This window comes from Heteronotia binoei, chromosome 16 (assembly GCF_032191835.1).
Source record: "Heteronotia binoei isolate CCM8104 ecotype False Entrance Well chromosome 16, APGP_CSIRO_Hbin_v1, whole genome shotgun sequence".
NCBI classification, from domain to species: domain Eukaryota; kingdom Metazoa; phylum Chordata; class Lepidosauria; order Squamata; family Gekkonidae; genus Heteronotia; species Heteronotia binoei.
Window position 1 is genome coordinate 24,191,046 of NC_083238.1, and position 14,455 is coordinate 24,205,500.

The following is a 14,455-nucleotide window of genomic DNA, read 5'->3' on the forward strand; positions in this document are numbered from 1 at the left end:
CCAAGAAACAGGATTTCAATCTCCCAGGAGAGAGCAAAATTACAAAAATCATGGTCAATGGGTGGAGGTTCTTGGACCTTTGGAAACACTGCACTGGATCCAACTCAGTACATATAACTCAATATATACATATTGTCCTTTTTAGATATTAGAATCAGGCATATCAGGAGCCTATCCACCCCATCTAATGGCTCTGTGTGCTACGTATGATGTTCACAGTACACACGGTCAATGTGTTGCTTGAACAAGGTCAACCTGTGTATTTGCCAGGCACGTGCAGCTTTGGTACAAATGAAACTACTGAATTTTTTAAGGATTCGCTTTTGCACAAATGGAGGCTTTATTTGCATGGCAACTATGCTCCTGTTATGTGTGATGGATAGGCTCTTGGTATACATCTGAAAAGGACACACACATATATTCTACTGTGGCACTTATTTTAATCCATACCTCCGAACAGAATAGGAGCGATGTTTTATCAGTCTTTAGAAAGCCCAATAATGTAAGGTCGTATGGAAGAGATGGGTTGCCCATTTTGTGACTACAATCAGTGAAACCATATCAGGGTTTGAGAGAAGCAGTGAATGGTGTAGTAAGCTTCATTGGGTCCCCATTGATGAGAAACGCAGGGAATGAATGAATGAATGAATGAATGAATGAATGAATGAATGAATGAATGAATCCTCCCTCCCTCCCTCCCCACTAGACCCCACTCAAATAGGGATTCTGATAGTATTTTAAAATGTTCAGGGAATATGGGATATGGCCGTGCCTTGTCTTCAGTTCTTTTACAGCCTGAATGAGGAGAGGTAGCTGTTGGAGAATAAAGGTTAAATTCACAGGTACCCTTGGTAAAGTATACTTAACAGTTTGGCCATAACATTATGGATTTTTCTTGTAACTGCTTAAGAGGATGGTACCCTTGATAGAACATGTTCCATTACGCCTTAATTTAAGGACCTTTTAAAAATTGTTTGCTTTACAGTCTTATCACTAGCACCTTTTTTAAAATTATAATTTGGGAGGAGGTGAAGTTTCGATCACCTAACCCTTTTAAGGCTTGCACAGGGCTGACGTTGGTTCCCAGTCCCTTATTCACATTTAATAGTTTCTTGTGAATCCAGTCACAAATATTAAGAATGCTTTAAAAGCTCTGACCCCCAAAATAAGGTTTGAATCATTACAAATTATATGTGACTACTGAACTGGGATCCAACTTCAGCCTTCTTATAGCTACCAAGAGGACAAAAATCAGGAAGGGAGGGCCTTGCATTCCAGCGTGCCTGCTGTATTGCGCCCAAGGAGTGGGAAAGCTGCCCTGTGGAAGCCGTGTGGATACTGGCCGCTATATGGTTCCCTTGCAACTCTGTGGTCCAAGCCCTGCTGACAGCCCCTGAGCTGGGCATGCTGGCTCCACCAGACCCCTGATGAGGGTCCCCATAACCATGGGAAGTGAGCATGCAGGAATTGCCTCCCTAGCCAAAGGATTTGTCCCAATGCTCTAACCGCCCAAAGTTGTCCCAATAAGAAAATATCATACTTGACCCTGTGACAACCAAAGGCAGGGTGGGAGGGGGAAACAGACCTGCTGAACAAAGGCAAGGACCTGGGTGGCTGCCAATGACATAGGAGATGGGCGGGCAGACAGAAGAAGACGACTGCAGATTTACACCCCGCCCTTCTCTCTGAATCAGAGACTCAGAGCGGCTTACAATCTCCTATATCTTCTCCCCCCACAACAGACACCCTGTGAGGTGGGTGGGGTTGGGAGAACTCTCACAGCAGCTGCCCTTTCAAGGACAACTCCTGCAATAGCTATGGCTAACCCAAGGCCATTCCAGCAGGCGCAAGTGGGGTAGTGGGGAATCAAACCCAGTTCCCCCAGAAAAGAGTCTATGCACTTAACCACTACACCAAACTGGCTCTCCCACTGACCCACCCCCATCCCGGCCCTGGATGAATGACTGGCCCATTGTGGCTGATTGCTGTCTCCAGGCCCCACCATCAGGCACCAGGCACAACGGCCAGCTACACCGCTCCCTCCCCCCCAGCCCCAGAGTCCACAAAGCAGTGTCGGGGGCAGGTCTCTTTACAGCTGCCAGTTTGCTAGTTTAGCAGTTCATAAATAAGGATGAAACTTCCCTTTGCTCATTCTACTCAATAGAAAACTCTGGCTTCCTCCTCCACCACTGTCCTTTTGATGGCCAAGAATTTGAATTTGATAGTGAATTATTTATCTTTTTTTGTCATTTTCTGTAGTTTGTTCTTTTCACAGACTGCTAAAACAGCTCGTTTCAGTCCCTTCATTGTTACAGAATTGCTTTCCTAGTTACTGTTCTGGGATCAAGAGGTGTTCCCAGGCTTTTGAGGTTCTCAGTTTGACAGCTCTTTTGAATGTGCTAATTAGAGTACACTGTTTGCTGTTTATCTACTTAGGATGCACAGGTAGAAAGTGCTCCTTCGGGCTTGATTCTAAAGACATCATAGTGAGAAGAAAAGTCTATAATTGACAACCTAGTTATCTACTGAGAGCCAGACTTCAGGATGCTGTAACCACAAGAGAGAAGTCCAGTTCTGCCTATTGAAGTTTTTAAATATTCCTCCACTGGTGGACAGACTAAGCTGCATGGGATTGCAGCCAAACATACAGAATAAGACATACAGCTGGCTGGCTTTCTTATCCGTTGTATCCTTCACTTAGGCGGCCAGTTTTCTGTGGGAGGGGAGAGAAAACGGGAGATTAACCATAGCCATTCCTTCTTTTTGTGTAGGCCCACAATTCCCTCCAGTGCTCTCTGGTTCTTGGTAGGAAAGTCTTTGGAATTTTCAATCAGCATGTAAAATGAAGCCCAATTTCATTCCAAAATCCCACATATAACAGCATTGCAGAAGCAAGACTCTGACCCCTTTTGCAGTATTGTCCACAGGGATGTTAACCATTTTGATTGGTTGTAGCTTTTGTATTTGGTTTAATACACTGCCACATCATATATCAGATGCACACACTTATACATTATTATTAATTACATTGGGTCTTCCAATAAATGGCCACAGTCCAAGGGAGAGTTAAGTGTACTTAAGTCCATTGATTTGAATGAGCTTGTTTGCCTGACTCTGTGTTATATTATGGCCAAGGCTGAGATGACCCTTGTAACAGCTATGTGTATGCTGTAGGACAAAATCAGAACATAAGAACTGGATCAGATTGCTGGACCATCTAGTTCGGTAGCCATGACTCTAAGTGAGTTGGATAAACCATGAGTACCACAGTAGAGAGCAAAATTGTACACACCCAAAAAACTGAAACTATAATGAACAACTGTTCAAAAAACAAATTATGCAAATGTCAATGACACCATTTATAAGTAGAAATTTCTGTAGTCAATACATAATAATAATAATAACAGATCACAGTAAAGCACACTAAAACGTTCAAAGTTTCCGTTCAAAGTTGTGTGTCAGTTTCCAACTTTAAATACTTCAAAGACAATTTGGTGTGTAGGACCATCTAATTCAGCATTCTGTTTCACACAGTGGCCTACTTGGAAAGCCAACTAACAAGGCTAATGGATGAAGGCCTTCCCCTGATGCTGCCTCCTATCACTGATATTCAAAGGTCTGCTACCTCTAAATTTGGAGATTCTGTTTAGGAACCCTGGCTAGTAGCCATTAATGGACCTCTCCTCCATGAAGCTGCAGTACTGCAGTTCAAACTCTGGTCTCACCTTGAGTGCGATCCCAGCAGAAGCTGGATTCAGTTAGCTGGCTCAAGGTTAACTCAGCCTTCCATCCTTCTTAGGTCAGTAAGATGAGTACCCAGCTTGCCGGGAGTAAAGTGTAGATGACTGGCAAACCACCCCATAAAAAAAAGTCTGCCAAGAAAATGTCATGGTGTGACATCACCCCATGGGTCAGTAATGACTCGGTGCTTGCACAGGGGTCTACCTTTGCCTTTTACCTCCCTGAATCTGCCTTTTAAAGCCATTTGTACTCGTGGCCATTCCCATACTTACTGGGAGTGAATTCCATGATTCAATTACTGATTGAATAAAGACATGTTCCCGTATGTCTGTCCTCACCGTATTGCTCATCATCTTCATTGGGTGCCCCTGAGTTCTAGTCTCATGGGAAAGGCAGAAAAACCTCCCTGTATCCACTTTCTCCACTCCTTGCATGACCGATTAGGCTACATTACATATTCTTAATGCAAAAGAGAAACTAAATCCTTTATATTGCACAATTGGACAAATGCTAATGATTAACATTAATGATCAGCTGATTAACTCATCAATTAAGTAATTAGTTCATTAACCTTTCATCCATTTATATGCCATTATAAAGATCTTGAGTGATGGTATTCTCTCTGTGAGGTACCAATTCTTAAATGATCGGATTATCTTTTGCTTATGTTTTAATAAGACAACACTGAATGCATTTAATATGTCAAATGTTTAATGTCAGCAGTGATTTTACTGCATTAGATTCAGGAGATAAAAAAAGATGTGAAGCTAATTGCGCTGTGTTTTGTCACAGCGCAAAAAATGTTGCTCGTGCATAAATCCCAATGAAATTAATGGGAATCGTGATGGATTTGTCAGTTTCAGTGGGATTTAAGCATGGCTAAGAGTCTCATGGGGAGGGAAGGCAGAATGTTGGCCTGATCTCATCAGATCTTGGAAGATATGTAGGGTCAGTGCTTGGAAGGGAGACCACCAAGGAGAAGGCTCTGCAGTGGCACACCACCTCTGCTACTCACTTCCCTTGAAAGCCCCTAGTAAGGGTCACTATAAGTCAGCTGTGACTTGATGGCACTTTGCACAGACGCACATCCGTGTCTCATGACTTTCAAGCACGCTCTCATGACTTTCAAGCTTATGACTTTCAAGCACGCTCTCCTCGTTTGACATTGGCAGTCAGGACACAGAATAGCCAGCGTATCGGGCAGCCTTCAGAAGGTATCAGTGTGGCTGTGATGCTATGACAATTTCATTCGTTTTCTATTCCTGCGCTTAAGCAAAGAAACTTTTTGAAGCGCATTTCAAACAGCTAGTAACGATTAACTGGTAGCTTGGAAAGTTGATGATTCAAGATTCAATTGATTAGTCACATCCAGGAATTGTTGAAGACTTGCACACTATGCTCATGCCACACACAGCCGAATTCACAGCCGCTTGAATGGTGGAAGATGCATGATGCAAAGATACTGTGTCAGCCAAGTGAAATACAAAAAAATGTTATGTATCTTATAGTCTCTTGTTCTTTCCTGTGCGTTCTTTTTCCGGTGTGATTTTTCTTTTGCTTGCTTTGCTTGCTCAGGTGGACCTTCATTTCATGAAAAAGATCCCTCCTGGAGCTGAAGCCTCCAACATTTTGGTCGGGGAGCTGGAATTCTTGGACCGGGCTGTTGTTGCTTTTGTAAGACTGTCCCCTGCAGTGCTGCTTTCTGGACTAGCGGAAGTTCCAATCCCAACAAGGTAATTTGTGATGAAGACTGAAAAAATAATATATAAATCGTCGCTTGCTGAAATACTTGTAAAGAATCTAAGCAAACCAGATTCTAATGGCACCATAAAGCATGCACATCTGTGTTTTCATGGAACGAACAATTGATCAGTGTTGAGGGGCCACCAGGCTCCTCTTTGGTTGCTTGTTTGCCTTCGTGAAACTGACTCACATAGCTGCTTCTCTGTCATTTGTGAGAATCTGTAATGCAGATTCAACCCTTTTGAGCAGGGGTCAGCAGCCTGACTCCGGAGAGCCAGTTTGGTGTGGAGAGCCAGTTTGGTGTAGTGGTTAAGTGTGCGGACTCTTATCTGGGAGAACCAGGTTTGATTCCCCACTCCTCCACTTGCACCTGCTAGCATGGCCTTGGGTCAGCCATAGCTCTGGCAGAGGTTGTCTTTGAAAGGGCAGCTGCTGTGAGAGCCCTCTCCAGCCCCAGCCACCTCACAGGGTGTCTGTTGTGGGGGAGGAAGGTAAAGGAGATTGTGAGCCGCTCTGAGACTCTTCCGAGTGGAGGGCGGGATATAAATCCAATATCTTCTTTAAAAAAATTTGACTCAACCCTGACCTGGATAGCCCAGGATTGCCCAGGATAGCCTAATCTCATCTCATCTTGGAAGCTAAGCGGTGTTGGCTTTTGTCAGTATTTGGATGGGAGACCACCAAGGAAGTCCAGGGTTGCAACACAAAGGCTGAATTCAGATGGCCAGCTTGGGCCAACACAGGCAACCTCCACGTCCCACCCGGGGTCCCGCCCCACTCCATCCTTTACCTCATCCTCTGATGCTTGTATACTGCTTCAAAAATCTCTAAAGCACTTCCCTGTCCCCTTTCCCGGCCATCTGAACAGCCTGAGAGCAGCAGGGAAATGCCTCCCAAGCACAAGAACTGTGTAACTGCTCCTCTGGAGCACATACAGCCCATTGCATATCTGGCAGCAGGGGGCACGCTGTCTGAGCACCCCAGGGGGCCTCAACCTATGCTGGCTTTTTCCTGAGCTGGGAGGCTGCCATCCCAAGCTGCCCATCTGTATCCAGCCAGAGGCAAGCAATGGCAAACCACCTGTTAGCACTCTGGCCCTGAAAGCTCTACCAGGTCACCCTAGTTCATCTGTGACTTGACAGCAAACAACAAAAAAGACCTCAAAACGGCTCTTTAAAATCAGAAATGAAATCTTCACGTTAAGATGTATCGGAGAGATAGATGGGATCTAGAATGATGGGTGTGTGAAAGGAAGAGCAAGCGAAGATTTTTCTGGGACTTAAGGGTTTCTTAGAGATGGTTTCCAGAAAGGGAAATGATAGAGGTGAACAGTTGCCAATAATCCAGGTGTGGACCATGTGCCAATTTAAGGCAGTGCTCTCAAATAATTGTGCTGGATGCTCCTGTGTATATTTGTTACTTACTATGAGACCTTGTGTGTGTGTCACTTCCTAATAAAAGACTTACAGTGACCATAATTTAGGCAATGGATACGTTATAGAGTTTTAATCAACATAATAGTTATCAGTGATATTAAGTTGTATAATTTCAGTTGCACAAAGGGACTTTCTAATACTGGCTCTTCGTTGATCTCTAACCTGAATCTCTATTTCCGTGCTGTCTTCTGTTTTCCTCGCGCTGAATTATGATGTCATGATATAAACGGACCCCTCCTGCCTTTCAACCTCTATGTCTTTCCTCCAGTTTTTTTGTCATCAGCTGTGACATTGACACTGATTATAACAAACTAACACTGGAACGCCAAGGAAACAATGTTTGGACGCTGTCTTTTAAATTTATTGATCTGACCATTTTAATAAATGGTTTTATGTCCTGTTATTCATGTTGTAACCTCCCCTGAGCCTGTTTGCGGGAAGGGTGAGATAAAAGTAAAATGAAAGAAAGAAAGAAAGAAAGAAAGAAAGAAAGAAAGAAAGAAAGAAAGAAAGAAAGAAAGAAAGAAAGAAAGAAAGGACGTTCCTTGTCTCATTCATTGTAAAAGGTTGCTCACTCTTGTTTTAGAGCTTGACTTGCTTTTCCTTAAAAGCCTGTGTTGTATGAAGTGAATGGCCTCTAAATATTTCCTCCCCCCACCCATTTATTTGCAGATTTTTATTTATTCTCCTGGGACCGCTAGGAAAAGGCCAGCAGTACCATGAGATTGGCAGGTCAATTGGAACATTAATGACGGATGAGGTAATTTATCTTTAACATGCAGTTTATTAAAACTTATTTGAAGCCAACCTCTTTTGGTGTAGTGGTTAAGTGAGCGAACTCTTATCTGGGAGAACCGGGTTTGATTCCCCACTCCTCCACTTGCACCTGCTGGAATGGCCTTGGGTCGGCCATAGCTCTGGCAGAGGTTGTCCTTGAAAGGGCAGCTGCTGTGAGAGCCCTCTCCAGCCCCACCCACCTCACAGGGTGTCTGTTGTGGGGGAGGAAGGGAAAGGAGATTGTGAGCCGCTCTGAGACTCTTCGGAGTGGAGGGCGGGATATAAATCCAATATCTTCTTCTTATTATTCTTTAAATCCTTTGATTTGTTTTACCTCCAAGTATATCTAATAGCACTATTGCCGCACTCTGTAGCAGTGTACGATTACATTCAGCTTACATCAAAATTGAAAAAAAAAACCCAGTTTAAAGAAGGAAAGGGAAACAGCTGCATCCTGAAGCAGATTTGACATGGTGGGGCCACCCTGAAAAATGGCACAGAAATAAATTGCATGTTTAATTGAGGAGGAGTCATATAAGTGGGATGGTAGCTCAGTGGTAGAGCATCTGCTTGGTAAGCAGAAGGTCCCAGGTTCAATCCCTGGCATCTCCAACTAAAAAGGGTCCAGGCAAGTAGGTGTGAAAAACCTCAGCTTGAGACCCTGGAGAGCCGCTGCCAGCCTGAGTAGACAATACTGACTTTGATGGACCAAGGGTCTGATTCAGTATAAGGCAGCTTCATATGTTCATATGTTCATAAGCTTGTTCCTTATGGATTGAATCCAACCATATTATCTGCTGGTGAAAAAGGGAAGGGGGTGGGATCCCTCTGTCCACCAAAGTACTGAAGCTAGGGACCATTGGATCAGCACTGACAAAAGACATCTGGGGCTGTAGGAAGGAGGTGAGATTGCGTGAGAAAGCTGGCTGGATCTAACTTTGAGCCTTTTCTTCTGTGGCTGACAGGTGTTTCATGATGTTGCGTATAAAGCTAAAGACCGCAATGACTTGGTTGCTGGGATTGATGAATTTCTCGATCAGGTGACTGTTCTCCCTCCTGGAGAATGGGACCCAACAATTCGTATAGAGCCACCCAAAAATGTTCCTTCTCAGGTGTGTACCTTATTTTACATCAATCAAGAAAATATTTTGGAAATGTGAAGATGAAGATTGCTTACTATGTTTGTTTACTGATTTTAAATAAGAATTATAGGAAAGGTGTCTTCAGGTTTCTATATGACTTCGTTGTCTGCTTATTGAAGGATTCTGTATTCTGTGTTTCTTACTATGGCTTGGATCCACCAGAGAAATTCTGCCAATGGAAGGTATTTCTATCGGTGGAATGTGACTTTCTCACCTCCCCCTACTATAGCCCAAAATATTCCCCAGAATCCTGGTCTGGGGAACAGAGAGATCTCTAAGAACAGAGGCGTATAGCAAGAAAATAATCTCTGCCTTCCATCTATGGAAGTCTTCCAGTGGGTTCAAGCACTAATTAAGTGCAAATAATCCCATGTAGAGGTATGTTTCTGTGTTTTAATTTTAGTTTATTAAAGTAAAAATGGAATAATCACATATGACCACTTCATGGCAGCAAAAGAAGTAGTTATTGAATGGCATTTGGAGAGCCAGTTTGGTGTAGTGGTTAAGTGTGCGGACTCTTATTTGGGAGAACCGGGTTTGATTCCCCACTCCTCCACTTGCACCTGCTAGCATGGCCTTGGGTCAGCCATAGCTCTGGCAGAGGTAGTCCTTGAAAGGGCAGCTGCTGTGAGAGCCCTCTCAGCCCCACCCACCTCACAGGGTGTCTGTTGTGGGGGAGGAAGGTAAAGGAGATTGTGAGCCGCTCTGAGACTCTTTGGAGTGGAGGGCGGGATATAAATCCAATATCATTATCATCATCATCATCATCATCATCATCATCATCATCATCTTCTTCTTCTTCTTCTTCTTCTTCTTCTTCTTCTTCTTCTTCTTCTTCTTCTTCTTCTTCTTCTTCTTCTTCTTCTTCTTCTTCTTCTTCTTCTTCTTCTTCTTCTTCTTCTTCTTCTTCTTCTTCTTCTTCTTCTTCTTCTTTTCTCTTCCTCTGTATTTTAATCCTCACAAAAAGAACCCCGGTTAAGTAACTCAGCACCAGGTGTGTGACTGGCCCAAGATCATCCGCCATGCTTCCATGGTGGAGTAGGGATTCAAACCTGGTTTTCTTCCAGATTCTAGTCTGACACTCTAATCGCGATACATTGCACTGGTGTTCTCTGTTTTACAGCCTGGTGCTCAAGCCTATCAGGTTGTTGTCAATTGATAAACAGACTGTTCTGAAGCTGCTTCTGTCAGGTTATGGCTGGCATACCCAGATGCTAACTGTCCTTACAAGTTAGAGGCTAGAGTGTGATTTCTATTACTTGCGCAGGGAAACTGCGAAGGGGTACTGAAAGCCTGAACAACTGGCTAGCTGATCATAGCAGTTTCTTGGCAGCCCATCGTTTGGAATGAAAAAAAAGAAAATTACATCTTTCTTCCATGTAGGAGAAACGTAAGATTCCAGGTGTTCCAAATGGGACTGCAGCTCATGGAGACGCGGAGCCACTTGGAGGGCACTCCGGTCCAGAATTACAGCGTACCGGAAGGTCAGAAATAATTATACATATTATTTGTGTATGGATAATTTTGCGGGCACTGTGGCTTTTGAAAAGGGCCATCATCAGCCATACGGCGCATTCGTTTTGTTCAAATTATTTGAGCCTTGGCTTCAGCATCTGACCTTCCAGGGAACAGTCAGGGTTGATCTCCCTTAGGACTGATTTGATCTTCTTGCAGTCCAAGGGACAGTGCATGCACACGACACTAAATAATACGTTTTACATCTGGATTTTTGCTATTCTTAGACTGTAAAAATCCAGATGTAAAACACATTATTTAGTATAGTATGAATGCACCAACACTGATTGAAAACCCTGGAACTCTCCGTTGAAAGGAGTTGAGAGCTTATATCTATCTCTGCCTGCAAATCCCACTCCCATTGGAACGAACAGGCTTTCCCTGCTTATTTCAGTCGAGAGGTTTTATTTGTACAAAAAAAAGTGAATGCGTATGGAGATTGGTTTCCTACCTTGAAAGGAATATCCCATCCCTTGCACCACTTCATGGTTCCATCAGCACCTAGGTTTGTAAGAAGTAGCAGAAATGGGATGCTTGGCTTTAACACTGGAAAGTACCAGTGCTTACTTATAACCAATGCTTCTTCATGGCCGGGCATTCTGGTAAACTCATATTAGCAAAAAGTGGGGAGCAGAAAAATTTACAATAGGAATGTTTTTTTGGATGGTTATGTACCATGTTGTTGTTTTAAAACACGAAATCTTTGGAGAACAAGAAACATGTAAGACATTAACATGATTACTCAGTTTAAAACCATTAAACCATTCCCCAGATAAAGCAATGTCATAAATATACATCATGAACTTATTTAATACAAATTCAAATAAGGAGTGCTTCCAGATATTTGCCATTTGTAACGTTGCAGCTGGGCTCATAAAAGCGACCTGTTACAAAACTTCAGTCTCAGGAATTTGGACAGTTCATACATTCAACCCGGCAGATGGTGAAAACCTCTAACCTCATTTGAGATGGGCCAACTTTTCCTGTATTGGATCCTTCCGAGTCAAGATGGCTCTTGCATCAGTTGAGTGACAGCCACTCATACTAAACTAATGCTGAAATTATGGCATCAAGGCACTTCCTCATAGCAACAACACTACTGAAGTTTTGCAGCTAGGTTTATTACAAGATTGGCATAAGAACATAAGAGAAGCCATGTTGGAGCAGGCCAATGGCCTATCCTGTCCAACACTCTGTAACACAGTGGCCAAAAAACCAGGTGCCATTAGGTACCTACAGTGGTTTTGCAAGGGAGATTTTTGAATAGGCTCTACACTGACAGAATCTGCCCTTCTGGCCTTAACAGGATTGATATCTCCTTTCATGCTCTGATGGAATGCAGATTTTTTTCAAGATTATGAGAGACAACTATTTTAGAAGAAAATATTGGATTTATATCCCGCCCCATACTCTGAATCTCAGAGTTGTCACAATCTCCTTTACCTTTCCCCCCCCCCCCCACAACAGACACCCTGAGAGAGCTATTACAGCAGCTGCCCTTTCAAGGACAATCTCTGCCAGAGCTATGGCTGACCCAAGGCCATTCCAGCAGGTGCAAGTGGAGGAATGGGGAATCAAACCCAGTTCTCCCAGATAAGAGTCCGCGCACTTAACCACTACACCAAACTGGCTCTCATATTAAGCCTTTATTCAACCAATCGTCCCCCACAAGAAACACTGGATCTTTTGCTCGGTGATAAGGATCCTATGAACACGCTAGCAATTGCAAAATTTATCAGTCCTTTTAGCCCTTGCATAAAAAAAAAAATAAGAAAATAAGTGTCTGCTGCTGCTCAAGATTCATGAATCGATGAGCTTCTCATGGTGCAAAAGATGAGCTTCTCATGGTGCAAATGGCTTCCTGTGGCAGCCATTTTGCACTTGTGCCCACCACCCCGTGCCAGAATTCCAAAGCTGACCATAGGTTGGGGCATCTGGAATTACATATTGAGATTTACAAAGTAATAGTGGTGCAGATAGATAACCTGTTTTCTTACAAAAGTCATTGTAGGGGTACTTAAATGCTTCAGACACAACACAAGCCCATGGATTAATTTAACTAAGGTTTGTGTGATTGTCTAAATGTGGGCAACACCAGTATTAGTGGTTAACTGGGGTTAAACCAGGATACTATTATTGGCTTTAATAGCCACAGTTAGATTTAGCTATGATTTTGGGTGATATATGAAGGGAGATACCCTGGCTTGTTTCCGGGCACTGCCCAGCTATAGAGACACATGGGCAGAATAAAGGCAATGGAACCAGCATTTGGCAAGGGAAACCGGGGTGTGAGTGATGGTTAGAAAGCCAAATGCTGGTTTGACAAACTAACCTTAGTTAAAAACCAACCATGGCTTAGCTTCATGTCCTGAACCAAGCTACAGTGACATTCCCAGGCAAAGCCGAAAGCATTGCACATGGCAGGGCATTGTGGTTATTTATAGAGGTTTCATCACATTCGTTAATTAACTGCTGTATGGCAGCATGCGTAGCCGGAAGATCCTAAGATTGTCTGGCAGCCAAAAGCTCTAGCTCTTTAGCATTATGTATATTTTGTTTTAATAGTGCTTCATCTTAAAATAAAAGCAGTTTTAAAATTTCATTTGGAAATGGCAATGGGCATGTGAAATATTTATCAGCAGCTTTTAACTTTAATAACCTGTCTTTTCTATATCTGTTCCCGTCTCTGTGCAGGCTTTTTGGGGGCCTGGTTTTAGATATCAAGAGGAAAGCTCCGTTCTACTTGAGCGACTACACAGATGCATTCAGCTTGCAGTGTCTGGCATCATTTTTGTTCCTCTACTGCGCTTGCATGTCTCCCGTTATCACATTTGGCGGTCTGCTGGGAGAAGCAACTGAAGGTCGTATAGTATGTGTTGTGCTTTAATCTGAACCTTACATATGAGATTTGTGGTTTATGTTTTGTAAGCATCCCGTACAGAAATATGGCCTTTGAGCGTCTCATTTGCTGTAAATAAGATTGCATCATTTGCCTTGGCTCCAAAATAAAGTCTATAACTTCCCTCTCTCTTTTTTAACCACGCAGAGTGCAATAGAATCTTTGTTTGGTGCATCGATGACTGGTATAGCCTACTCACTCTTTGGTGGACAACCTCTTACCATACTAGGTAGCACAGGGCCAGTCTTGGTTTTTGAAAAGATATTATTCAAATTTTGCAAGTAAGTGACCAGTTTTCCTTGACGCCGCTCCCCTCCGTATCCCCAACTTTCATCGTATTATTATATTCAGTTGTGCTTAAGGTTGAAACGCAGTGCCAAGCCTTGTAGTAGGAGGTGTAAAATTCTTTGTCTAGTTTCCTGTCAGTTTTGAAGACATACAAATAACTTGTTATCCCCTTTAGCTGTGCAGGGATATCGCATAAAGGCAGTACTAGTGAAGGTAAGGCAGGAGCAAGGCCACGAGTATCCTCAGTGCTCTGGGCTAATTGTGTGACCCAAGAGCCCATCTGTTTAGGATAGTTTTAGACTGAAGTCTCTTTTGTTGAATTCTTAATAAATGTGGTTGTGTGTCATATGAACAGCTTATATAACATTGGATCCTAACAGCCTTTCCACTGACAAGGTAGGAGGGGCCCCCCTTTTTGACCACTGAAAAGGTTTGACAGGAAAGTGTGCTAGCCTGCCCTACAATGATTTTGTTCATTCATTTATTTAAAACATTTGTTAGCTGCCTTTCTACACTGAGAGCAAATACGATGAGCCTGGTTCAGGAACTGCTTGCAGAAAGGCACTCTCATGTTCTTATGTAGCCATCCTGTCTGTGCTTTCTAAGAAATGAAATGAGCACAGGAAAGCTCCCTCCGTTGAAATGAATGAGGTAGACTGCTCTTAAGAAAAGCTCAGGGTGTACGTTACAGCTGCCTATCTTTGTATGCCCAGTTGTGCTAAGATTTGTGGTTGCTGCTACCTAGCTGTTCTTCTATTTAAGGTGGCCTGCTCCCATTAAGGGACGGACAAAGCAACACGGACAAAGCAACATAGGACAGGAGAATCATCTAAAATTGATAGAAAAAACTGGAATGATCCAACCCTTAGTTCCCCTTGGAGAGTTGCAGATCTAACCCACTGACTCAGAGACTC

At 43.2% G+C, this 14,455-nt stretch overlaps 1 protein-coding gene across 7 annotated transcripts in view; it reads left to right on the plus strand.

Moving 5' to 3' along the window:
• The window catches only part of SLC4A10 (solute carrier family 4 member 10), a 292,827-nt gene that overhangs the window by 218,498 nt on the left and 59,874 nt on the right, over window positions 1–14,455 (plus strand). For all 7 annotated transcript variants that reach the window (XM_060257354.1, XM_060257358.1, XM_060257353.1 and 4 more), the window contains 6 exons: window positions 5,317–5,474; window positions 7,593–7,680; window positions 8,663–8,809; window positions 10,223–10,323; window positions 13,049–13,223; window positions 13,401–13,534. In XM_060257354.1, the coding sequence (XP_060113337.1) occupies window positions 5,317–5,474; window positions 7,593–7,680; window positions 8,663–8,809; window positions 10,223–10,323; window positions 13,049–13,223; window positions 13,401–13,534 (803 nt within the window). The remainder of the gene's footprint in view (window positions 1–5,316; window positions 5,475–7,592; window positions 7,681–8,662; window positions 8,810–10,222; window positions 10,324–13,048; window positions 13,224–13,400; window positions 13,535–14,455) is intronic.